We start from the raw sequence: 27,377 nt of genomic DNA on the forward strand, positions 1-27,377 counted from the left end.
TAAGCCAGTCATAGCTCATGTCACGTGATCTCGCTAGCCAATGGCAGCGGATATTCAGAGCTTCGGACACGTGGTGTAGTCAGCCAATAGGAACATCACTGTTAAGTAGCACGATCACACGAACAGGAAAAGTTAATGGTTTAAATTAATATATATACTGTTGCTACAAGAAAAACAAAGCTTTCACATATAATATTGGTCTCTAAGGCCAATGCGCGGCAAGAGAAGCTAAGCTTTCACATATAATGTTGGTCTTTTATGCATGTATTACATTTTAAGATATATCACACAAATGTGGCAGTACATTTTTTAATAACGACATAAAAGTGTGATGATCTGGGCTATAAATTCTTCTAAGTGGCTCGTCATCAAAGAGCTGATTTTTAAATGAGTCCCAGATTCCCAATGAAGCAGGCATCGACCTGATATTAAGTTTTTCAATGTGATTTTGGGATGTAAATTTCCTTGGGTACCAGTACTTTGTTATCTCATGTCTGCTTCCTTGTTATGGCATAATGCCAGACGTGCTAGAAGACGAAAATGTACACTTGAAATGCACAGAACAGTTTAAACTAGCCAATAGTTTGAATTTAAACCCTTTGTTTCAAATATATTGACTGCCTCAGCAGAAAAGATTAATAAAAGAAAATTTCTTCAGGAAACCGATAAAAATAACTTCATTGTTCTGCACTGCAATTAATGCTTGACTGCCAGAAAGGTGGAAATAAAATAAAATCTGAAACTAATAACGTATTTTTGCCTTCCGTAATTATGTGAATGTATTTTAATTCACATGATAGCTACCGGCAAAAGAAATCAATTTTGTTTTCATTTGACGTGAGTGCAGTAGACAAAGAGGAAACAGCAAAATCACTAAATGTAAACATGGGTCACATGGAGACTACCCGCTTCCCTATTGTAACTCAAGACTGCTCTGCGCATCAGACCCGTATCTACGATATTTCCGATCCGGGGCAATAGTAGACAGTGGTGTCCCTCGAGGGTTTGAGATAGGACATCAAAAATTTAAAAACAATCGAATTTTCAAAAATACTTTCATTTTGTAGCGCACATCTTTCTGAAGACTCTGATACATAAAACATAAGTGTCCGAGGAATTGTAAGACATGTTATCTGATCTAAAGTGTGCCAAAGTGCAGCGCCACACCTCTTCACACAGCATTCTTCTATCACACGTCACTGTATTTCGGCCTGTGGAATTGAAACGTGTATATTTTGTACTGGATGCCATCAAACTATATTCAGGACAGAGGAAATTAAAATGTCCTATGGTGCCTCTCCTGCTTCCAGTCGGCCGATTTGACATTCTGCCCCCCCCCCCCCCCTCTCTCTCTCTCTCTCTCTTTTTTTTTTTTTTTTTTTTTAAACAACTCTTCAGAAAATTTGCACTATTTATTCCCTATTAACTAACAACTTGCTGCTTTGTGTGACATAAAATTAAGTATAGGATACATAATGCCAGTAAAGAGAAGAGAGACAAGCAAGACAGTACACATTTCTAAAATCCTTAGCTCCTAGGTTTTTTTTCTCTCTAATCTTGGTACAGCTTTACATGATGTGCTTTCCTTTCTGCGAAAGGATCTGTTACCTCATCAATGTTCGTCATACGTTTTGCTACATGAAAAATCAAAATGTCGTTGTCTAATACTAAAAAAGCTGTAATTACAAATAGGCCCAAGACTGGTGTGGTTTCTCGACCTGATTACCTATGTTTTGCAACTGTCTGCGAGATAAAATTAAATAGGCGTTTATAATACTGCAGCAATTGTAACACACGCCAAATAAACGAGACTGTTTTGGCAGAAATGGTCATTTTTATAACACGACGGAATATAATTCACAAAGTACCAATATCAAATGCCTAATAGGCCTACCACAAGCAAAAAGCATGACGTTAGGAAATAGTTTTATACTTCATTCATATGCTCCAGTTTCTCAAGCATGAGATCGAAAAGTAGTAGTGCGAAATTTTTATATAAATTTGGAATAGTCTTATTCTTCCATAATTTGTGTGATGTCCCTGTTTCTTCTCCTTCCTCATTCTAACAAACAATGTTGTCATCACTAATTCTGTATCTATTCCTGCCAATGTCAAAGCTTATTCGCCAGTTAACTTCACTAACTCTGCCAGAATCAGCAGTTTTGTTATCCCGTGATTATTCTCCGGTTAGGCATTGTCACGTGTTCGTACAACTCGTTTTCCACCCTACTTCCAGAACAGACCTTAAAGAGGCTGCTAACCGGAGACTGTACAACTGGCCCCTGCTAGTATAGCGATCTGGCCAAAAATTTTCTGTCAAAATTTCATTTTCTTGGATACACCGAGAAGATAATACGTAATCTTTCTTACCTGTTATTCCTGTTAGTCATTTATTCGCACTCTGGTGGTCTGAATCTATGGATTTCGCTGGTAATCGTAACAATGCTCACCATTCGTAAACCCAATCAACCACATAATCAGACAGTGGTTGGCTTTTGTTCGGCTATACCCTGCTCAGTTCATATAGCCACTTTTGTCTGCAGGAAAGTTTATTTCTAGATGTGACGAGGATTCCACTGACAGAGACATCACGTACACTAGGCACGCATTCACAAATCAACTTATGATTCATTCAGAAATCAACTTAGAATGTGTTCAACGATGTTCAGAAACCGACAGGGACACGTTTCAAAGCCATACGAATAATCGATAGTCTAACGTGCGCTGGATGCTAGATGCTTTGTGAAACAAGGTGCATATGAATTTGCCCCCCCCCCCCCCCCCCCACTCCTAGACCCTGGGCTGCTGCGCAATTTGGCAGCTTGGGCGCACCAGTAAAATTTTTCCCGGTACCACCTAGCTGCCTTTTTTTTTCTTTTGCTGTGACTGCTTACAAAGCCAACAGCCACGTTTCTGTAGCCAGAAGCGGAAGAAGATACTACTCAACTGCACCTGCGCATGATCCCACTCGTAACTGCTAAAACAAATTTAATGTTAACAGTTGTGACGTTATGCTCATCAGAGGCAATTTGTTGTTACGAAGCATTGCATAGTCTTCCTAAAGCCTTTGACACATTTTGCTGTTGGCAGACGCTTGTATGAGCACTATGTTTTGCTGCTGTATATGGCGCATTTCCTTTGCAATTTTAGTTTTTTCTCTCGTTCATGTTTTATTGCTGCAGTATTATTCTGCAGAAGCAGGATACAGTAATATCCTTTGTTAGAGTATTGGTTCTTACCAGTCAAAATTACAAAAATTTAACTGAGAACAAAAACAATGAAAAATTCCCGGAATTCAAAAAAATTCCCGGGTTCTTCCCGGTTTTCTCCCGCATGGATAAATTCCCGGGTTTTTCCCGGATCTTAGACGCCCTGTTCCGGTCATCAACAGTGCAATGCTGGTGTTGACAGACCCAGGCGAGGCGTAAAGCTTTGTGTCGTGCAATCATCAAGGGTACAAGAGTGGGCCTTTGGCTCAGAAAGCCCATATCGATGATGTTTCATTGAATAGTTCACACGCTGACACTTGTTGATGACTCAGCACTGAAATCTGCAGCAATTTGCAGAAGGGTTGCACTTTTGGCTTCAGTTGTCATTGGTCCCATTTATGCAGGATGTTTTTTCAGTCACAATGATTTCGGAGATTTGACTGTTTTACCGGATTCCTGATATTCAAGGAATACTCGTGAAACAGTTTTACGAGAAAATACCCACTTCATTGCTACCTTCGAGGTGTCATCCTATCGCTTGTGCGCTGACTATAGCACCACATTCAAACTCACTTAAATCTTCATAACCTGCCATTCTAGCAGCAGCAACTGATCTAAAAACTGTGCCAGACACTTGTTGTCTTAATAGGCATTGCTGACTGCAGCGCTATATTCTGCCTGTTTACATTTCTCTGTGTTTGAATACACATGCCTATACCAGCTTCAGTATATATAGATACAGCAATATTCTTTGTTAGAGTGTCGGTTCTTACCAGTCAAAATAACAAAAATTTAACTGAAACAATGTAAAACTCCCAGGTTTTTCCTGGGTTTCTCCCAGATGAAAAAATTCCCAGGTTTTTCCCGGATTTCCCAGTTGTCCCGGGGAGTATACACCCTGTAATTAATGTCCTTCCAATCTGTCATAAAGTGGTGTCCATCACTCACCCAACTGCCACAACATCCTAGTCTGTCCCTGTGCGACTCCCGATCTCAACAACACATTCTTGCTCCCAAAATTTTTCTTTGTGTAATTTTTTAAAATTACATCATTATGACATATTATTTAGGAGTGGCTTCTCTTCCTCTTCAGCACCTATATTTTCTTCTTGTTAGTCTTCATTTTTCCTTCTTATTTTTTCCCCGCGGCAAGGCAAAGGAAGTCTTTTTTCTTCTTTTTTTTATTCTGTATTCTATAGATACAACTCCTGCTTTTTTAATTTGTGTGTTTGTTGGCCCTGCCCCAGTTTTCTTATCTTCTAGACCATTAATTAGTCATTAATCTGCTGTTGTACATATGAAATCAGTATCACATGTTAATTTTTTGACAATACTAAGTGGGCATGGGAGGCATGTTCCATGAGCCGCTATTGTGTTCTTGCTATTATCATCTATATTGCTGTATCCTGCTATTTCAGAATATTACTGCAGCAATAAAACATAAATGAGAGAAAGGGAAAAAAACCCTTAAGTTGCAAAGTAAATGCACCATTTATAACAACAAAATACAGTGCACACAAAAATGTCTGTGAACAGCAAAATGTGTCAAAGGCTTTACGATGAAAACTATGCAATACTTCATAACAACAATCTGTATCTGAAGAGCATGATGTCACAACTGTTTACATTAGTTTCGTTTCAGCAGGTGCTAGTGGGCTCTTTGCATTTTATGCTAAGGGGGACTTTTTTTATGGCTGTGCTGCCCATGGAATGTTGGTGCCTATGCTGAGAGACAGCATTCTAGCTGATATGAAATACTTATCATCTGATTTTAAAAAAACTGTTAGATGAAAAAATTTCATTTTTCTACATGTTAAAGTCTGATATCTTCACTTGATAAAGAACTGAATTCATTGCATCAAATTAAGTAAAAAAATTGAACAAAATTTTAATGAGTTCGTAGAGGTAAAAATGCATTGCGTAAACTCTGCATACAGTTGATTTTAGTTCATACATTGTGGTGAATGAAATGTAGATAAGAGATCAAAATTATATTTAAAATCGAGAGCAGAGCGATATCTCATTTTGTTCTCAAGTTATTGATACTTATATCCAATGGATGGTCATGTGCAGCAAGCCCCTTCCTGTCTTTGTGTGTCATGGATCATATAATAATAACAATCACCGTTATTTCATAAATGATTCAGGATATCGAAATGAGGTTTTCGCCAAGAAATGGAAGTAATTCATCTGCAGCAGTGAGAGATCAGTTCTCACAATGCATGCAGATGTCAATAGCACTGTAGAAAAACTCAAGCAGCATGCGTATACATGTCCACAGCATCTTGGGAACAGCAGGATGTTTATGCACATCCACAGCAGCAAAATAGTTAATGTTATTACCAAAAATCTGGAAAACATCTTCATCGATTTACTTCAGATTTTTACACAACACTCTAACAAACATTTGGAAGGACACTGGCTACATACTTTTTTATACACATACGGGAAACATAGTTAGCAAGAATTTTGAAAATTTCTTGACCGATTTACTTCAAATTTTACAACAATATTCTAATAAACTTTCGTACAGACATAGACTGCATATTTTCTTAATGTACAACACACACACACACACACACACACACACACACACACACACACACACACACACACACACACAAGCGAGCTGGATCTTGATAACAAGTTTAAAGATAAGCAAGTAGGTTGTACATTCTTGTACTGGAAGAACTGGTACTTTACTGCAGAAGGACATTGCTATTTAACTTACTATTCCCAATAATCAGTAATGAAAGGAACACAAATGTACAAGTGCGCAATATTATATAACTATAAAACAAATGCACCACTGTGACAGAATTGGGACACAATTAAAAAAAAAAAAAACTTTTTCATTTGTTTCCAGAACGCTATCTTACAATGTGTGGAGAAAGAACAACTGCCAGTAATACTTCGCACTGGCTCTAATTTATTTCTTTATTACCACAGTCAATTTGTAAATAATGTGTAGCAGGACACAACATATTATTGACTGTTTTTGGAACATGCATTCACACTGACTGACTGACTGACTGACTGAGTGCATGACAATATATGCACCTCTCTTTGGACTTTCTCAGTTTCCTCTATTAATCTTAGCTGGCAAAGTTTGTAGACTAATGTGCAATTCCCAGAACCAAGTGAACAAGTGTTTCGTTCACATACATGTTTGAAATATGTATTGCACACATCTCCTCCTTCCCTGTCTCCATCCAGCTCAACTCTCCACCCCCCCCCCTCTCCCCCCTCGGTGCCCTCCTTTCTCTGTCCATCTACTGCCCCTTCTTTCTGTACATCCCCCTCTTCTCTTCTTAAACTTCCTGTACTGCCTCCTCTCGCTGCTCATCCTCTCATGTATCCCACCCGCAGACGTGTGGCCCCTGAAAAACAGGATGATAAAGCAGGCCAATACTACTCCCAAAACTTGACTTTTGTCCAAGGCAGCCTAAATGTCAGGGGCTTCAAAACCATTTTTTGTCTCTGAAGTGTTAGCTGGCCTGCAAAGCAGGTGAATAAGGCAGGCTTTTACTGCTACAATACAACACACTTTTCGTGCACAACAGCCTACACGTTGGGGCCTGGGAGAACATTTCTTGCTCCTGATGTGTAAGCTACCCTGCAAAGCAGGGCAATAAGGCAGGCCAGTATTATTCCTATGTAACACGCTTGTTGTGCAGGGCAGCCTACACAACAAGGGCTGAAAAACATGTCTTTGCTCGTATCGCTGGCCTTATTGGAGCTAGGAGGTTATAAACTCCATAGTGGTGATTCTCGTTTAGTTTGCTGTTTACCTGCAAAATTTGGTTGAAATCCAGTCAGGAGTTTGGGAGGATATCCCGGACATCCAACCATCCATCCATCCATCCATCCATACAAACATACATACATACAGTCTACAGATAGATTTACTGTTTGAAGCCTCTAGATTAAACATTAATGCTGGGTACAGTTCACTGAGACTTGGCTCTGAGTACTCATAAAATCTCAGATGATTTAATCTACAAAATAACAGTGAAATTTGAGAAACAAATACAAAAACGCATAAAATACTACATATCACATTTGTTGAATGTAATTTTTTCTGTCAATAGAAATATACTAAATGTGAGATGCCATACCATGACTTCTGTGAAAAAAAAAAGAAACACACACATTACAAGGATAACGAAAATATTCAGAATGACTAGATTCTGGTTGATTGTTGCAGTTCCAAGAAAGCAACATACCATCTGGAAAATGTACAACTATAAGACATGAAGTCTAAACAGGAATAGTTCAATGCAATGTCCTTTTTTTCATAATCTTGCTGTGACACTGAAGAAACTGCCTTGAAAATGCAAACTGATCTAAGCATCTGTCAATAGCTCACACTAAAAACTGCGCTATGTGTTCGCCAACTCAATTAAGAAGATCTCAACTGCAATGACAAACTTATTTACTGCACTCTTGGGACTGTGTCTGCAGCCATCAGTAAGATATTACCCATAATTCTTCAAATCAGGAAGTTTTACAGTTGATGGCTATCACACCATCGAATTTATTAACAGAGAATTCAGTGAAACTTCCTGGCAGATTAAAACTGTGTGCCCGACCGAGACTCGAACTCGCGACCTTTGCCTTTCGCGGGCAAGTGCTCTACCATCTGAGCTACCGAAGCACGACTCACGCCCAGTACTCACAGCTTTACTTCTGCCAGTATCTCGTCTCCTACCTTCCAAACTTTACAGAAGCTCTCCTGCGAACCTTGCAGAACTAGCACTCCTGAAAGAAAGGATATAGCGGAGACATGGCTTAGCCACAGCCTGGGGGATGTTTCCAGAATGAGATTTTCACTCTGCAGCGGAGTGTGCGCTGATATGAAACTTCCTGGCAGATTAAAACTGTGTGCCCGACCGAGACTCGAACTCGGGACCTTTGCCTTTCGCGGGCAAGTGCTCTACCATCTGAGCTACCGAAGCACGACTCACGCCCAGTACTCACAGCTTTACTTCTGCCAGTATCTCGTCTCCTACCTTCCAAACTTTACAGAAGCTCTCCTGCGAACCTTGCAGAACTAGCACTCCTGAAAGAAAGGATATAGCGGAGACATGGCTTAGCCACAGCCTGGGGGATGTTTCCAGAATGAGATTTTCACTCTGCAGCGGAGTGTGCGCTGATATGAAACTTCCTGGCAGATTAAAACTGTGTGCCCGACCAAGATTCGAACTCGGGACCTTTGCCTTTCGCGGGTAAGTGCTCTACCATCTGAGCTACCGAAGCACGACTCACGCCCGGTACTCACAGCTTTACTTCTGCCAGTATCTCGTCTCCTACCTTCCAAACTTTACAGAAGCTCTCCTGCGAACCTTGCAGAACTAGCACTCCTGAAAGAAAGGATATAGCGGAGACATGGCTTAGCCACAGCCTGGGGGATGTTTCCAGAATGAGATTTTCACTCTGCAGCGGAGTGTGCGCTGATATGAAACTTCCTGGCAGATTAAAACTGTGTGCCCGACCGAGACTCGAACTCGGGACCTTTGCCTTTCGCGGGCAAGTGCTCTACCATCTGAGCTACCGAAGCACGACTCACGCCCAGTACTCACAGCTTTACTTCTGCCAGTATCTTGTCTCCTACTTTCCAAACTTTACAGAAGCTCTCCTGCGAACCTTGCAGAACTAGCACTCCTGAAAGAAAGGATATAGCGGAGACATGGCTTAGCCACAGCCTGGGGGATGTTTCCAGAATGAGATTTTCACTCTGCAGCGGAGTGTGCGCTGATATGAAACTTCCTGGCAGATTAAAACTGTGTGCCCGACCGAGACTCGAACTCGGGACCTTTGCCTTTCGCGGGCAAGTGCTCTACCATCTGAGCTACCGAAGCACGACTCACGCCCGGTACTCACAGCTTTACTTCTGCCAGTATCTCGTCTCCTACCTTCCAAACTTTACAGGAGAGCCTCTGTAAAGTTTGGAAGGTAGGAGACGAGATACTGGCAGAAGTAAAGCTGTGAGTACCGGGCGTGAGTCGTGCTTCGGTAGCTCAGATGGTAGAGCACTTGCCCGCGAAAGGCAAAGGTCCCGAGTTCGAGTCTCGGTCGGGCACACAGTTTTAATCTGCCAGGAAGTTTCATATCAGCGCACACTCCGCTGCAGAGTGAAAATCTCATTCTGGAAACATCCCCCAGGCTGTGGCTAAGCCATGTCTCCGCTATATCCTTTCTTTCAGGAGTGCTAGTTCTGCAAGGTTCGCAGGAGAGCTTCTGTAAAGTTTGGAAGGTAGGAGACGAGATACTGGCAGAAGTAAAGCTGTGAGTACCGGGCGTGAGTCGTGCTTCGGTAGCTCAGATGGTAGAGCACTTGCCCGCGAAAGGCAAAGGTCCCGAGTTCGAGTCTCGGTCGGGCACACAGTTTTAAACTGCCAGGAAGTTTCATATCAGCGCACACTCCGCTGCAGAGTGAAAATCTCATTCTGGAAACATCCCCCAGGCTGTGGCTAAGCCATGTCTCCGCTATATCCTTTCTTTCAGGAGTGCTAGTTCTGCAAGGTTCGCAGGAGAGCTTCTGTAAAGTTTGGAAGGTAGGAGACGAGATACTGGCAGAAGTAAAGCTGTGAGTACCGGGCGTGAGTCGTGCTTCGGTAGCTCAGATGGTAGAGCACTTGCCCGCGAAAGGCAAAGGTCCCGAGTTCGAGTCTCGGTCGGGCACACAGTTTTAATCTGCCAGGAAGTTTCATATCAGCGCACACTCCGCTGCAGAGTGAAAATCTCATTCTGGAAACATCCCCCAGGCTGTGGCTAAGCCATGTCTCCGCTATATCCTTTCTTTCAGGAGTGCTAGTTCTGCAAGGTTCGCAGGAGAGCTTCTGTAAAGTTTGGAAGGTAGGAGACGAGATACTGGCAGAAGTAAAGCTGTGAGTACCGGGCGTGAGTCGTGCTTCGGTAGCTCAGATGGTAGAGCACTTGCCCGCGAAAGGCAAAGGTCCCGAGTTCGAGTCTCGGTCGGGCACACAGTTTTAATCTGCCAGGAAGTTTCATATCAGCGCACACTCCGCTGCAGAGTGAAAATCTCATTCTAGAGAATTCAGTGTTTGAAATTCTTTCTGCTTGAGAAAGTTCATTTCTGTCGAAACAAAAGTGATTTTCCCGATTGATAATGACGACAGCAAAAAGGTGCATCACATTTTGGAATTTCCCTTTTGAAAGAGAAACATGTATAGGTAAAAGAATGACACACATTTTGCTTCCAGCTTCCATCACACCTGAAGAAAGTAGGTCAGTAATTTCAGATTCATAGCTGCAATATGATCCTAGGTAGGCCTGTAAACAAGATTATCCACTACGGAAAAAGATGCCTTTTCACAAGATAGCAAAACACACTTATGCATCTGCCTTACAAATCAAATTCAGTCATAAATTATTTTTTTCCAAAAATGAAATAAGTCTTCCATGAACACAATTTTGCACGCTCCATATGACTGTTTCTATTGTTGAAGATTTTGTGACTTTCATCTGAAGAGAGATTAATCACAGCGTTTTCATTTAGTGTTTTGAGAGTATATATAGTGGTATGCACAGTTTTAAGTTGAGCAGACTAAAAACGAGTTGAGTCTAAAATTTAGGAAAGACAGGAATTTGAGTTACTTTCACAAAATTTTTAGGTTACATTTATGTAAGGCAATGATAATTATTACCACAGTAGTTGTTAGTTGTGATCACAATGTAAGTAAATACACTGATAGAGAAATAAACTTGTGAATTATTAATTCAAATCAGAGTTCTAATATCTCTAAAAACAAAGAAGAAGTGACTTACCAAATGAAAGCGCTGGCAGATTGATAGACACACAAACAAACACAAACATCACACAAAATTCAAGCTTTCGCAACCAACGGTTGCTTCATCAGGAAAGAGGGAAGGAGAGGGAAAGACGAAAGGATGTGGGTTTTAAGGCAGAGGGTAAGGAGTCATTCCAATCCCGGGAGTGGAAAGACTTACCTTAAGGGGAAAAAAGGACAGGTATACACTCGCACGCACGCACGCACGCACACACACACACACACACACACACACACACACACACACACACACACACACACACACACACATCCATCTGCGCATACACAGACACAAGTAGACATTTGTAAAGGCAAAGAGTTTGGGCAGAGATGTCAGTTGAGGTGGAAGTACAAAGGCAAAGATGTTGTTGAATGACAGGTGAGGTATGAGCGGCGGCAACTTGAAATTAGTGGAGGTTGAGGCCTGGAGGGTAACGAGAAGAAAGGATATACTGAAGGACAAGTTCCCATCTCCGGAGTTCTGACAGGTTGGTGTTAGTGGGAAGTATCCAGATAACCCGGACGGTGTAACACTGTGCCAAGATGTGCTGGCCGTACACCAAGGCATGTTTAGCCACAGGGTGATCCTCATTACCAACAAACACTGTCTGCCTGTGTCCATTCATGCGAATGGACAGTTTGTTGCTGGTCATTCCCACATAGAAAGCTTCACAGAGTAGGCAGGTCAGTTGGTCAATCACATGGGTGCTTTCACACGTGGCTTTGCCTTTGATCGTGTACACCTTCCGGGTTACAGGACTGGAGTAGGTGGTGGTGGGAGGGTGTATGGGACAGGTTTTACACCGGGGGCGGTTACAAGGGTAGGAGCCAGAGGGTAGGGAAGGTGGTTTGGGGATTTCATAGGGATGAACTAAGAGGTTACGAAGGTTAGGTGGATGGCAGAAAGACACTCTTGGTGGAGTGGGGAGGATTTCATGAAGGATGGATCTCATTTCAGAGCAGGATTTCCTTTCCAACCTCAACTCCTTTGGTTCCATCAGATTCACCTGGTCCTACTCCAAATCCCATGCCACTTTCCTTGACGTTGACCTCCATCTGTCCAGTGGCCAGCTTCACACGTCCGTCCACATCAAATCCACCAACAAACAACAGTACCTTCATTATGACAGCTGCCACCCATTCTACATCAAACGGTCCCTTCCCTACAGCCTAGGTCTTTGTGGCAAACGAATCTGCTCCAGTCCGGAATCCCTGAACCATTACACCAACAACCTGAAAACAGCTTTTGCATCCCGCAACTACCCTCCCGACCTGGTACAGAAGCAAATAACCAGAGCCACTTCCTCATCCCCTCAAACCCAGAACCTCCCGCAGAAGAACCCCAAAAGTGCCCCACTTATGACAGGATACTTTCCGGGACTGAATCAGACTCTGAATGTGGCTCTCCAGCAGGGATACGACTTCCTCAAATCCTGCCCTGAAATGAGATCCATCCTTCATGAAATCCTCCCCACTCCACCAAGAGTGTCTTTCCGCCGTCCACCTAACCTTCGTAACCTCTTAGTTCATCCCTATGAAATCCCCAAACCACCTTCCCTACCCTCTGGCTCCTACCCTTGTAACTGCCCCCGGTGTAAAACCTATCCCATGCACCCTCCCACCACCACCTACTCCAGTCCTATAACCCAGAAGGTGTACACGATCAAAGGCAGAGCCACGTGTGAAAGCACGCACGTGATTGACCAACTGACCTGCCTACACTGTGAAGCTTTCTATGTGGGAATGATCAGCAACAAACTGTCTATTCGCATGAATGGGCACAGGCAGACAGTGTTTGTTGGTAATGAGGATCACCCTGTGGCTAAACATGCCTTGGTGCACGGCCAGCACATCTTGGCACAGTGTTACACCGTCCGGGTTATCTGGATACTTCCCACTAACACCAACCTGTCAGACTCCGGAGATGGGAACTTGCCCTTCAGTATATCCTCTCTTCTCATTACCCGGCAGGCCTCAACCTCCGCTAATTTCAAGTTGCCGCCGCTCATACCTCACCTGTCATTCAACAACACCTTTGCCTTTGTACTTCCACCTCAACTGACATCTCTGCCCAAACTCTTTGCCTTTACAAATGTCTGCTTGTGTCTGTGTATGTGCGGATGGATGTGCGTGTGTGTGTGTGTGTGTGTGTGCGTGTGTATACCTGTCCTTTTTTCCCCCTAAGGTAAGTCTTTCCACTCCCTGGGTTGGAATGACTCCGTACCCTCTCCCTTAAAACCCACATCCTTTCGCCTTTCCCTCTCTTTCCCTCTTTCCTGATGAAGCAACCGTTGGTTGTGAAAGCTTGAATTTTGTGTGTATGTTTGTGTGTCTATCAACCCACCAGTGCTTTCGTTTGGTAAGTCACATCTTCTTTGTTTTTAGATATATTTTTCCCACGTGGAATGTTTCCCTCTATTATATTCATAGAGTTCTAATATGTAATTTATAATACATAATAAACAGGGTGACACAAAAAAAAAACATTTACAAACTGAGATGACACATCGGGCTTACGAGGATAAATAATTAAACAGGAACTGGGGTTGCAAATGATACGAGAAGGTGCTACAGTCATGAAAGGGCATTGCTATATGAATGCGGGCAGAATGCACAGAGCCTGTCATCATTCACACTGTGGAAGTGTTGGGAGTAACATCACTAGAAACACATATTACGAAATGGTTGAGATGCATGTGATTTACAGCACGGCCAACTGCAACAGGCGAGAAACCATGTCACAGTATCGTGTGAAATATCCTGACAGAAAGGTGTCCTGCTACACATTATTCATCACTCTGCATCACCGATTGCGTGGAACTGGCTCATTCCATGTGCACAAGCCACATGCTGGTCACCATGGATACTTGCAGCAGAAGAAAGCATTCTTGGAGGGGTGCAGCATATGCTGTTAACAAGTACAAGAGGAGTATCATGTGTTACTGGCATCCTTCAATCTTCCGTCCATCCATTTCATTTCCAACACGTCCAAGCATTGCAACCTAGGAACTATAACGAGCACATGAGATTTGTGCAGTAGTTTCTGCAGAAATCTGCTGCAGACTTAAGCTTCACACTGAATGTCTTGTTCAGTGACGAGGCTTCATTTCCACTTGAGGATGTGATGAATATTCACAGCCTGCTTATGTTGGGGGATGTGAATCCAGATGCTACATATATGCATGCCTTACAACGCAAATTTACCTTTAACGTATGGACTGGCATTGTCAGAGATTGTTTAGTTGGGCCATACGTTTTCCAGTACCAACTTAATGCTCGCATGTATCTCCTATTCCTGTGAGAGGTTTTGCCAGATATGTTGATGTTCCCATGCCTATTCATTGCTGCATTTGATGCTGGCACGATGAAGCCTGCACACCTTTCAGCAGACAAGTGATGGCCTATCTGCAGGCAACATTTCCCAGCTAAAGGATTGGTCACAGTGGGCTAGTTACATGGCCACTATGATCATCCAATCTGCCCCAATTGTTTTTTTCCTGTGGGGGTATCTGAAGGGCCTTGTGTAAGAAACACCTGTTACATCACAGGAGGACCTAGTGGGCAGGATTGAAGTGGCAGCAGGATGTCTTTGAGATACACAAGGTATCTTTGAGAGGGTGTGCCGTTCAATGCAGCGTCGTTAGGCATGTCTTGAAGCATCTGGAGAAAACTTTGAGCAGCTGCTGTAGTGGGTGTTCAATTGTAGCATGTGACTAAATAACTGCAACACCATTTAGTAGCCCTGGATGGCCTTTGTGACCCCCAGTTCCTATGAGAATACCGATCTTGTTGCGTACCCGATGTGTTATGTCAGTCTGTTTTTTTGAATCACCCTGTATATTTCTAATACATAAGAAACTAGTCCCCCTTTCAAAGTAATCAAACTAATATATATTATATCTAAAAACAAAGATGATGTGACTTAGCAAACGAAAGTGATAGCAAGTCAATAGACACACAAACAAACACAAACATACACACAAAATTCAAGCTTTTGCAACAAACGGTTGCTTCATCAGGAAAGAGGGAAGGAGAGGGAAAGACGAAATGATGTGGGTTTTAAGGGAGAGGGTAAGGAGTCATTCCAATCCCAGGAACGGAAAGACTTACCTTAGGGGGGAAAAAGGACAGGTATACACTCGCGCACACACACACACATATCCATCCGCCCATACACAGACACAAGCAGACATTTGTAAAGGCAAAGAGTTTGAGCAGAGATGTCAGTCGAGGCGGAAGTACAGAGGCAAAGATGTTGTTGAAAGACAGGTGAGGTATGAACGGCGGCAAATTGAAATTAGAAATTAGCGGAGATTGAGGCCTGGCAGATAACGAGAAGAGAGGATATACTGAAGGGCAAGTTCCCATCTCCGGAGTTCTGACAGGTTGGTGTTAGTGGGAAGTATCCAGATAACCCGGACGGTGTAACACTGTGCCAAGATGTGCTGGCCGTGCACCAAGGCATGTTTAGCCACAGGGTGATCCTCATTACCAACAAACACTGTCTGCCTGTGTCCAAACTAGTACATTGTGTGTGTGTGTGTATTGGTAGTAATTCTAACTGATTTTACAATCATATATATTATTATATGAGAATACAGATTCTTCCTAGCTGTGTGTGTGTGAAAAGGATCCATAAATTACTTACCACTTAGTTTTACTGTTTCAGCTGGCGGTGGTAATTTAGCATTTTCTGCTGCAGCTATATTTGCAACATTGTTTGCCAGTGCTGTAAATGCTGTCTGAGGTACCAGCCTCGGCATTAATGGCATCAGTCTTCGGCCTTCAATTGCCCAATTTTTTTCTGTGTTTGGCCCTGCAATGCTGAAAAATATTGAGATGATAATCATAAAACCACAATGAAAGCTGAAACAGCAAGAAGAACAAGAACATATAAACTAGTATATGATCCAAATCTACACTGGAACTATGTAAGCTGACACAGCAAGACGAGCAAGGACATATAAACTAGTACATTGTGATTGTGTGTGTGTGTGTGTGTGTGTGTGTGTGTGTGTGTGTGTATTGGTAGTAATGCTAACTGATTTTACAATCATATATATTTCACAAACTTCTGTTATGGAATTGAAAAGCTGGGAATTTAGAATGGCACAGAGAGCAACTGGGAAGTTAGATGTAACAGCACACGCTGAAAATAGAAACGTAGCTAGGGCGAATAAAAGGGCAGAAAAAGAGAAAAATAGAAGAATCAAATACTTTAGGGAGGAAAAGACAGCTAATGGCAATAAATCTAAGATGGTGAGGCTAGGCAGGTAATAGGACCAAAGTGTACACTGCAGTGCTAATTTCAACTGGCAAACTTTTGAATTACTGATATTGAGTTGAACAGCCAAACAGTGAAACAATCATCAACATTACCTCTATTGTACTGTACACCAGAATGTATGACAGGGTACTGTGTGTTACCAACATGGATATAACACCTGACCATTCATTTTCACTGAACACTTAGCTTGGCATAAGAAACTGCACACTGCTTGCATGTTAGAAGGTGTGTGACATGAGGAAGTTCTTTCTGACTTTTCACCAGTTCACCATTACACGCTGCAAATAAAGCACCAATCAAGACAATGGGAAACTAAATGTGAAAGCACTTCAAAGAAAGTAACAGGGTTCCAGTTGCTTGTACAGTGGTATTCACAGTTACTTCCACATCAGCAGATCAATAACTAAGTAGCATGATGCGCCAGTATGGAACGAATTTAAATTAAAGAATGCTTTTTAGGCTAAATGACTACGTTGCGCAAAGATAAAGACAGCCTTCCATCACAATAATATGGTTTGCACAAAACTTGAATAACCTTCCATCTATCATATTTATTCAATTTGGCTCTTAGCAATTACTTTTGGGTTGCAAAACTGAAGAAATGGCTGAGTGGATGAAAATTCACATCAAGTGATGGAGTCAAAGCTGAGACAAATAATCATCTTTCACAGCTGAAAATTATTAAAAAGTTGGAAAGTCACTGGACTAAATTATGATTCACAAGAAATGAAAATTGAAAAAAAAAAAATAATCTCTTTGTTCCACCACACACTTTTTGGGTGTCCTTTTCTCAGCACTCGGTTTCCTACACATGCTTGGTTCAGCTTACACCAACTGTTCCTATTTACCTCCTGTTCACTTCTCCATTCCTACACAAGCTTTATTATTGCTTGCCTTTTCCTATCATAACTATTTTAAATCCCTGTAGTCGAGTTGATACCTAACACTTGCTGTGTGTTGTGTGCCGCAGCTTTGTGGGTCTATCTCAACCAATAACATAACGGTGATTTTGTAAACTTCTCTATCCCATTGCCTCAGTGTTGTCACAACTCTGTAGATAGCTACTGATTTCACATGCAGCCATTAGCACTTCACAGTTGAAAGATAGCAACAGCACTGTGAGCTGTCAGGGATCTTCTTATGCCATATTAACTACAGTCTTTTACTCTTTTTCTCTTTTCTTTTTCTGAGTGCTTGTTCTCGCAGTGTTCCTACATTACGCAGAACACAAACTGATCCTCCCTGATGTCGGCTTCTACCAGTCTTCACTTTTTTTTTTAAAGTAATTCAGTTTATTATTTATGAAACTAATGGTTTGATAATATTCACATCTGTTGCCACCTGTCATTTTTGGAAATGGAATCATAAATTTTCTTCTTGAAGACTATTTAGCCTGTCTTGTACCTTGAGCACCAGGTGGAACAGTTGTATCATAGCTCGCTTTCCCAAGGGTCTTAATAATTTTGATGGAAAGTCATCTATTTCAGGTACCTTGTTTTGACTTAGGGCTTTCAGTGCTCTGTCAAGTTCTTCTTGCAATATAATATATGTCATCTCATCTTGGTTCTCTGTCAAGGCTAATCTAATTTGGTGCTATCCATAAGATCATCTTTTCTGCACTTCCTGGGCTGAGCTGTGCATATATAACTTTCCCAATTGCAGTTGATACACTCATATTATGTCACTCTGCAGAGAATTTTTGTGGCAGTACTGGTGCAGAAGGAGTGTAACATGTACATTAAATTATAACTGCAGAGATTTTTAGGTACTTTGTGGTTATTTGACAGCACATCATGAGGCACGGTTTACAAAAGTTTGTGATGAGTTTGATTAGAGCCTTATCATAGTCACTCCCGGTTGTTCACTTTTTTCAATTACATATGTAAGTTACTCAGAATATAGTCCAAACGTAGTCAGAAATGTGTATATGAGATGAAAGGAATGCAACAAATTAAAACAATGAGCAATATAATAATCCCATAATACTGGACAATGTGGCATTAGCCCACTGATTACATTACTCATTATTTGTCAGTGCCCCAACACAAATCAAATAAACTGTCATTGGCTGCAGATGGAAGCAATTTATGAATTCATGTTATTATTGTTGGTCTCTTACAATCTCTATCCTAATTTAAATGGAAAAATGTCTCATAAGTTACCTTTCGACTGATACAAGAAGAGGCAAAAACAAGCTGCTTGACATTTCACATCACAGAAAGTATAAAAAGAGAATTCGTGAGGGACATAATCCTGATGTTCACACTTTTCATTTCATTTCATGTCAGTGATGCTTTCTCTTGCCTTGTCAATCCAGCAAAGCCTAGTTTAAGTGTCATTTTTATTCACAGACTACAGTTGGCCTATGAAAAAAATGAGGGCTCAAAATTTTATTCGTTACTAAGTCCTAGCTTTCAGCCCTTTTTTTGGGTTCCATGCCTCAGTCTGTAATAATGGAACCCTTACAGGATCACTTTGTTGTCCATCTTTCTGCCTGTTACGAACTCTTTTTCTCAGGAGGTTATTGACACATCACATTCAAATTTACGACACATATTAAGGTCTATGGCCCCTTCACGGAGCAAAAATTTTAAGCTTCTAAGACAATTCAATCAAAAGATATGATCATTTATGGCTATATTCTTATCCTGGAAAATCCACTCATCCAAACCTATATGCTACTTCCTGTTGACCTAGAATACTGAAAGTTGACAAGAAACAAGAAAGGAAAATATGTAAAATTTGTTAATTTTTAATTAAATAACATGAAAAAATATTTATTTCTCTTTTTTATCTGTCCCTGTGTTTGTCTGTCCTATTATTAAGATCCCTTTTTCTCTGGAACAGGTTGGTGTATCAAGTTCAAATTTATGTCACATACTAACTTCTATGAGCCCTTGGTGGTGTAAAAATGTTAAGCTTCTAAGTCAATGATCAAAAGATACAGGTATTTACGTCAGATATTTTGAGACTCACAAACTTGCTCATTAAAACCATACTCCCTGTCAATGTAGACCCATGAAATTTAACTAGAAGCACGGTTCCACAGTATAAGTAAAGTACAAAAATCTGACAATTGTTAATTTGTAAGTATATCACATAAATAATATTTTTCTGCCATTAGAACATACACTGTATTCAACATCTGTCAAAAACGCAACAGAAGAACATTACTGCATGAAAATGTAAAATGTGAGTTGTAGTCAAGTTCTAGTAAGTAAATGAAAAACATTTTGTTAAGTCTTATATATCTACATATGTAAACAGAGGTCCCCTGCTAGCTTCTTTTTGTATGTTTGGGGTAATCTGAGGAACTACTACAGAGATGCTGATATGGTCTTGGAATACCTGGGACCGTTATCTTGCCAGTATCTATACTGCATACAGACAAAAATTGTTGCGATTCTTGATTCCCAGGGTGGGTGGACCAGACACAGACAGACACACACACACACACACACACACACACACACACACACACACACACACACAAAGTTTCCACAGAACACTCAGTGCACGAGTCCTACTCGCACTTGACCAATTTTTATGCAAGGAATACCAAATGGAAGCAAAAAATCCAATAAATATACAGTACTGCCAGTACAAAAGTATCATCATTAGACAATTGTAAGGAAATATAGAATGATTTTGACAAAATTTCTATTGTCGTAACGGGTGGTAGCTTTCTTTAAATGTGACTCATTGCAAGACAATGCCTGTAACAAAGAGAAAGAAGCCAATATTATCTGATTACAAGATCAGTGGTAACATCTTGAGCACTTCACATCATGTACGCTTTTAAGGGTACTAGAAAGCAATATGAAATGAGGTGAATATATAAAATCAGTATTAGGGGAAGTGAGTGGAAGGGTTCTGGAAAAGTGCAGGGCATCTATAAAGGAAATTGCAAACAAGATGCTGGTGTGACCAATTATAGAGTAGTTATAACTGAACTGATGGTGTTCCGAGTGCTGCAGTGGGGGCATTGTATGTCACAGGATGCTGAAACATTATAGGTATGTTCATTAATTGGGTAATGTGGTATGTGTTGTAACTGCGACCAGGACAGTCGCGGGGTAGCACTGACGGAAGGCGCGGCGGGACCCACGGAGAGGCCCGCGAACAACAACACAACAGAAAAGGACGGACACGACCAACGTAGGACAGAACGAATACGACAAGACCAAACAACAGAGTCACAAGGACACAAACTCGTACATGAACCAGGAAAAAAGCAGTCTAGCACAGGCGAGGTGTAAACCGACGTAAGTGAGATTAGACTGACTGGATGAGCGAGTGGCCGGTGCTTAAGTATGCTCTCGGGGGCACTGCTATTGGCCGCTGGGACCACGTGTTCCTCTGTGGCACCCCCACACTAAAAGCGGGCCAGGAGGCGCGTGCCACCACAGCTTACGGTGCAGCGACCTCTATGGGTCTTTGACGTCCATGACGTCTGGTGCGGATTCAAATTCAGCAGCGCGCGGTACCAGAGTATGGGTGCAGGAAAAAGAGAGGGATGATGAAACACATGATAACATATTTATTACGATATGGTCAGAAGTTACAAGATATGTTAAATAAGGCCTCCCAACTCAGCAACATGCTGCATCCGCAGCACGGTATGATTGACAGTCACTTGTAGCATATCCCATCTAATCATCTACATCTACATCTACATTGATACTCCGCAAGCCACCCAACGGTGTGTGGCGGAGGGCACTTTACGTGCCACTGTCATTACCTCCCTTTCCTGTTCCAGTCGCGTATGGTTCGCGGGAAGAACGACTGTCTGAAAGCCTCCGTGCGCGCTCTAATCTCTCTAATTTTACATTCGTGATCTCCTCGGGAAGTATAAGTAGGGGGAAGCAATATATTCGATACCTCATCCAGAAACGCACCCTCTCGAAACCTGGCGAGCAAGCTACACCGCGATGCAGAGCGCCTCTCTTGCAGAGTCTGCCAATTGAGTTTATTAAACATCTCCGTAACGCTATCACGGTTACCAAATAACCCAGTGACGAAACGCGCCGCTCTTCTTTGGATCTTCTCTATCTCCTCCGTCAACCCGACCTGGTACGGATCCCACACTGATGAGCAATACTCAAGTATAGGTCGAACGAGTGTTTTGTAAGCCACCTCCTTTGTTGATGGACTACATTTTCTAAGCACTCTCCCAATGAATCTCAACCTGGTACCCGCCTTACCAGCAATTAGTTTTATATGATCATTCCACTTCAAATCGTTCCGTACGCATACTCCCAGATATTTTACAGAAGTAACTGCTACCAGTGTTTGTTCCGCTATCATATAATCATACAATAAAGGATCCTTCTTTCTATGTATTCGCAATACATTACATTTGTCTATGTTAAGGGTCAGTTGCCACTCCCTGCACCAAGTGCCTATCCGCTGCAGATCTTCCTGTATTTCGCTACAATTTTCTAATGCAGCAACTTCTCTGTATACTACAGCATCATCCGCGAAAAGCCGCATGGAACTTCCGACACTATCTACTAAGTCATTTATATATATTGTGAAAAGCAATGGTCCCATAACACTCCCCTGTGGCACGCCAGAGGTTACTTTAACGTCTGTAGACGTCTCTCCATTGATAACAACATGCTGTGTTCTGTTTGCTAAAAACTCTTCAATCCAGCCACACAGCTGGTCTGATATTCCGTAGGCTCTTACTTTGTTTATCAGGCGACAGTGCGGAACTGTATCGAACGCCTTCCGGAAGTCAAGAAAAATAGCATCTACCTGGGAGCCTGTATCTAATATTTTCTGGGTCTCATGAACAAATAAGGCGAGTTGGGTCTCACACGATCGCTGTTTCCGGAATCCATGTTGATTCCTACATAGTAGATTCTGGGTTTCCAGAAATGACATGATACGCGAGCAAAAAACATGTTCTAAAATTCTACAAGAGATCGACGTAAGAGATATAGGTCTATAGTTTTGCGCATCTGCTCGACGACCCTTCTTGAAGACTGGGACTATCTGTGCTCTTTTCCAATCATTTGGAACCCTCCGTTCCTCTAGAGACTTGCGGTACACGGCTGTTAGAAGGGGGGCTAGTTCTTTCGCGTACTCTGTGTAGAATCGAATTGGTATCCCGTCAGGTCCAGTGGACTTTCCTCTATTGAGTGATTCCAGTTGCTTTTCTATTCCTTGGACACTTATTTCGATGTCAGCCATTTTTTCGTTTGTGCGAGGATTTAGAGAAGGAACTGCAGTGCGGTCTTCCTCTGTGAAACAGCTTTGGAAAAAGGTGTTTAGTATTTCAGCTTTACGCGAGTCATCCTCTGTTTCAATGCCATCATCATCCCGTAGTGTCTGGATATGCTGTTTCGAGCCACTTACTGATTTAACGTAAGACCAGAACTTCCTAGGATTTTCTGTCAAGTCGGTACATAGAATTTTACTTTCGAATTCAATGAACGCTTCACGCATAGCCCTCCTTACACTAACTTTGACATCGTTTAGCTTCCGTTTGTCTGAGAGGTTTTGGCTGCGTTTAAACTTGGAGTGGAGCTCTCTTTGCTTTCGCAGTAGTTTCCTAACTTTGTTGTTGTACCACGGTGGGTTTTTCCCGTCCCTCACAGTTTTACTCGGCACGTACCTGTCTAAAACGCATTTTACGATTGCCTTGAACTTTTTCCATAAACACTCAACATTGTCAGTGTCGGAACAGAAATTTTCGTTTTGATCTGTTAGGTAGTCTGAAATCTGCCTTCTATTACTCTTGCTAAACAGATAAACCTTCCTCCCTTTTTTTATATTCCTATTAACTTCCATATTCAGGGATGCTGCAACGGCCTTATGATCACTGATTCCCTGCTCTGTACATACAGATTCGAAAAGTTCGGGTCTGTTTGTTATCAGTAGGTCCAATATGTTATCTCCACGAGTCGGTTCTCTGTTTAATTGCTCGAGGTAATTTTCGGATAGTGCACTCAGTATAATGTCACTCGATGCTCTGTCCCTACCACCCGTCCTAAACATCTGAGTGTCCCAGTCTATATCTGGTAAATTGAAATCTCCACCTAAGACTATAACATGCTGAGAAAATTTATGTGAAATGTATTCCAAATTTTCTCTCAGTTGTTTTGCCACTAATGCTGCTGAGTCGGGAGGTCGGTAAAAGGAGCCAATTATTAACCTAGTTCGGTTGTTTAGTGTAACCTCCACCCATAATAATTCACAGGAACTATCCACTTCTACTTCACTACAGGATAAACTACTACTAACAGCGATGAACACTCCACCACCGGTTGCATGCAATCTATCCTTTCTAAACACCGTCTGTACCTTTGTAAAAATTTCGGCAGAATTTATCTCTGGCTTAAGCCAGCTTTCTGTACCTATAACGATTTCAGCTTCGGTGCTTTCTATCAGCGCTTGAAGTTCCGGTACTTTACCAACGCAGCTTCGACAGTTGACAATTAGAATACCGATTGCTGCTTGTGACATGTCTTTGTATGCTATCTTTCAGATCTTGAAGAGTCCAGATAAATACATTCAAATATCCCCATTACCAGAAGCCACATTGTTTTCTGTCAGGGGATCTGGAAGGCCACACATCTTCAAATTGCCTAGAGATGATGGGAGAAACAATCTGGGAATTAGGGGTAAAGAGGAGCTGCGGGTGGCAGAGGTATAGATAGCAGGGTAGGGGTGGGGGGATGGTAAAGTGCTACTTGTGGGAGCTTGCAGGGATGTGGTACGGACAGGATATGACAGTTAGATGCAGTGGGGAGGTTGAGGGGGGGGGGGGGGGACAAAATGAAGATCAGTAGAGAAACAGGGAAAAGGCTGTGGGTGAGTTGGTGGAATAGAATGCTGTGTAGTGATGGAGCAGAGAAGGGGACAGGTTGGTGAAGAACAGGGACTAATGAGAAGATCGAGATCGGTGGGTGGTGGTGGGAGGGGGGGGGGGGGGTAGAGGTTACAGGAACTGAGCTGAGGGAAACTACATGGGGAGTTCCCCTGTGCGCAGTCCTAAAACGTTTGTAGGAAGCCTGTACGTGTTGCAGCCTGTGAAGCAGTCATTGAAGTGAAGAACTTTATGTTGGGCACCATGGTCAGTAACTGGGTGATCCAGCTGTCTCTCAGCCACAAGATTAAAATATGATGGCATTCAGTGTGCCATCAAATTTTAATCTTGTCACAATTTTTCATTTTTATTGGTAATTATGGTTTTCAGTGGTAAATTATGTCAAAGCATGTATGACATGTGATACATCTTTGATAGTTTTTCTGGCACTGATGATGGTTTAGAACTGAAACAAGTAGCAGAATAAATAACATTATCACAGACTGCACAGTGTTAGGAATTTTGTAAAATTTGTACATGCTGCTGACCATCGGCTAAGCAAGATGCATGTTATGTTTTATCAAATAAAATAATTTCATACACCTGAAGCTTGGATTTTAAAATCCTGAAACCAGTCATGATTTGAATAAATTAGTACAACTGAAACAGATCTCTCTAAATTAATTTCATGCCTTTCAGTTACAGATGTCCTACAAACCAAATATTGTCAATATCTTGAATCATTTATGAGATATGATAATTATTATGACCACATGATTTGCAATGGGCAAGGATCTGAATGGGTGCATTGCATGTGACCATCCTTCAAATATAAAAGCCAATAACTCAAGAATGAAATAAGGCATCATTCTCCACTCAATTTTAAATAAAATTTTGATAACTTATGCTCAATATGTTCACTGGAATGTATGAGCTAAAATCAACCATATACAAAGGGTATTGAATGCATTTTTACCTCTGTAAAACCTTGAAACTTTCGAGCAATGTTTTACTTAATTTGATGTAGCATAGTGACTATGGCATATAACGAAGAGAAATTCAGTCCTTTATTGAGCAAAGACACCAAACTGTAAGACATGCACAAATCAGGTTTTTTCATCTAATAGTTTCCTGAAAATGGATGATAAGTATTTCATGGGAGCTGGCAAGGAACTGCGCGCATTGCTTCCGACCGTCCATTGAATATAAAACCTAATAACTCGAGAATGAAATGATATATTGTTTTACCCTCAATTTTAAACAAAATTACTATCTACATTTCATTGACTGCGATATTTGAGTTAAAGTCAACTACACGCAAAGATTACACTATGTTTTTTTGCCTCTGCAAACTCTTTAAAATTTCATGCAATGTTTTACTTAATTTGATGCAGCACAGTAAGTATGACGACATTTATTTTTTATTTTTTTGAGTCATCAGTCTTCTTACTGGTTTGATGCAACCCGCCACAAATCCCTTCCTCTCCCAACTTTCTCATCTTGGATTAGTACTTGGAACCTATGTGCTCAATTATTTGGTGAATGTATTCCAATCTCTGTATTCTTCTACAATTTTTACCCTCTGCAGCTCCCTACAGTACAGTGGAAGTTATTCCAGGATAACTTAACAAATGCCCTAACACCCTGTCCATTCTTTTTGTCACTGTTTCCCATACATTCCTTTCTTCACTGATTCTCCGGAGAATCTTCTCATTCCTTACCTTATCAGTCTACCTAATTTGCAACCTTTATCTGTAGCACTATATCTCAAATTCATTGATTCTCTTCTTATCCGGTTTTTCCACAGTCCATGTATAGTGCTTCGAGAATTTCAGCGTAAATTCTAGAACCACTCTGCCTACCATCTCAAACACATGATATTTTAGATGTGGGTGGGGGGAAAGGAACCTTATCTACTGCGTGTCACCTTTCTGTGTGTGTAGGTCTGAAGTTTATCGTGAGAAGACTATAGACACGGCGGTCAAACAGCACCGACAAGTTCTTGTCAGTTCGTCCATGGTAGTCATAATGAAAGCACACGACAGTTAATGTCACTCTGTTTCTAGCATTTGGACACACGAGGAGACTTATTTAACAGTATTTATTCATGTGGAGAGTGAGCTTTGTAAAAGTCTGATGTTTAAATATATGTCGTTAAGTGAAGCAAAAGAAACTGTGTACGTCTACTTATTTTTATAAGTAGAAAGAATCTTGAGAAGTTCCTGTTCCCAGCAATATATTGCAGAGAAGAAGAGAAAGGGAGTTTGCAGCAGCAGGCTAACCAGCTAGGAAAGTCGGCTGACCATCTCAAGTAAGTCATATCGTTAAAGAAGTAGAAGTTTGTACATATACTTCACCACTTCAAGTCAACCAAAACATTAGGATGTGGCGACTGTGACAGTATTCGAAAAACAGGAATTCTAAGACCAAAAATGAGAAAAGTGGATGTTGTATGTTGCCCTAGCAACTAGACTAAACATGATAAAGAATTTTGCTCCGAGACTTTGGGACATGCCCAAGTATTCAAAAGAGGAAAAAAAAATTTGAATTGAGAAATAGTGAAGAAGATTTCAGTGGGTTTTTCTAGGATGAAATACACCGAGATCACTTTGACTGAGAAGATCTGGTGCAGGGAGTGGATAGCTCTCCCACACATCAAGGGGACGCAGATGCAGAAAACAACATCCAACACTGCTGGCACCAGTTGCTGTTCACCGGTGCTGACCCGCTTCCACTTCCACTAACTGACACCTACGTGTAAACCAATGACCGATGCCACCGGCACCAGTTGCTGTTCACCAGTGCTGATTACACATCCGCTTATTGATGTAGCCCAAATTCTACGTTGGATGAGCTTAAAACAGAACTTTATTGTTTAATATACAACGTGGTATAAACTGATGCATGAACTATATTAGTGTAGTTATTATACTTAAAGTTAATTTTTAAATGCTCACAAGGTCCAAAGAGGATAAAAATATGAAAAATGAACAGCAAGTTGGGGAAACCCAAGAACCAACACTGGCTATGAGAGTTAGTAAATTTGGTCAAAACTTTAAATGATAAATTAGAAGATCAAAGTACTCAATTAAGACTAAATTAGATGACCAGAGGACAGCTTTAAGTAGGGAACTAAATGTAACTGTAAGTAAAAAAATTGGTTTGGTACATTCTAGTTTAAATGCTTAGAGTGAAGTTCTAAATAACCAGAGTGGAATCTTGAATAGTCAAGCAACAAATCTAGGTTTGTT

At 41.4% G+C, this 27,377-nt stretch overlaps 1 protein-coding gene across 3 annotated transcripts in view; it reads right to left on the reverse strand.

The window, feature by feature from the left end:
- The window catches only part of LOC124777329 (BRCA2-interacting transcriptional repressor EMSY), a 298,543-nt gene that overhangs the window by 223,345 nt on the left and 47,821 nt on the right, over window positions 1–27,377 (reverse strand). For all 3 annotated transcript variants that reach the window (XR_007015714.1, XM_047252690.1, XM_047252688.1), the window contains exon 4: window positions 15,672–15,847. Coding sequence is in view for 2 of the 3 variants with exons in the window: in XM_047252690.1 (XP_047108646.1) it covers window positions 15,672–15,847 (176 nt within the window). In the remaining variant the exon portion in view is untranslated. The remainder of the gene's footprint in view (window positions 1–15,671; window positions 15,848–27,377) is intronic.

This window comes from Schistocerca piceifrons, chromosome 2 (genome assembly GCF_021461385.2).
Source record: "Schistocerca piceifrons isolate TAMUIC-IGC-003096 chromosome 2, iqSchPice1.1, whole genome shotgun sequence".
Taxonomy (NCBI): domain Eukaryota; kingdom Metazoa; phylum Arthropoda; class Insecta; order Orthoptera; family Acrididae; genus Schistocerca; species Schistocerca piceifrons.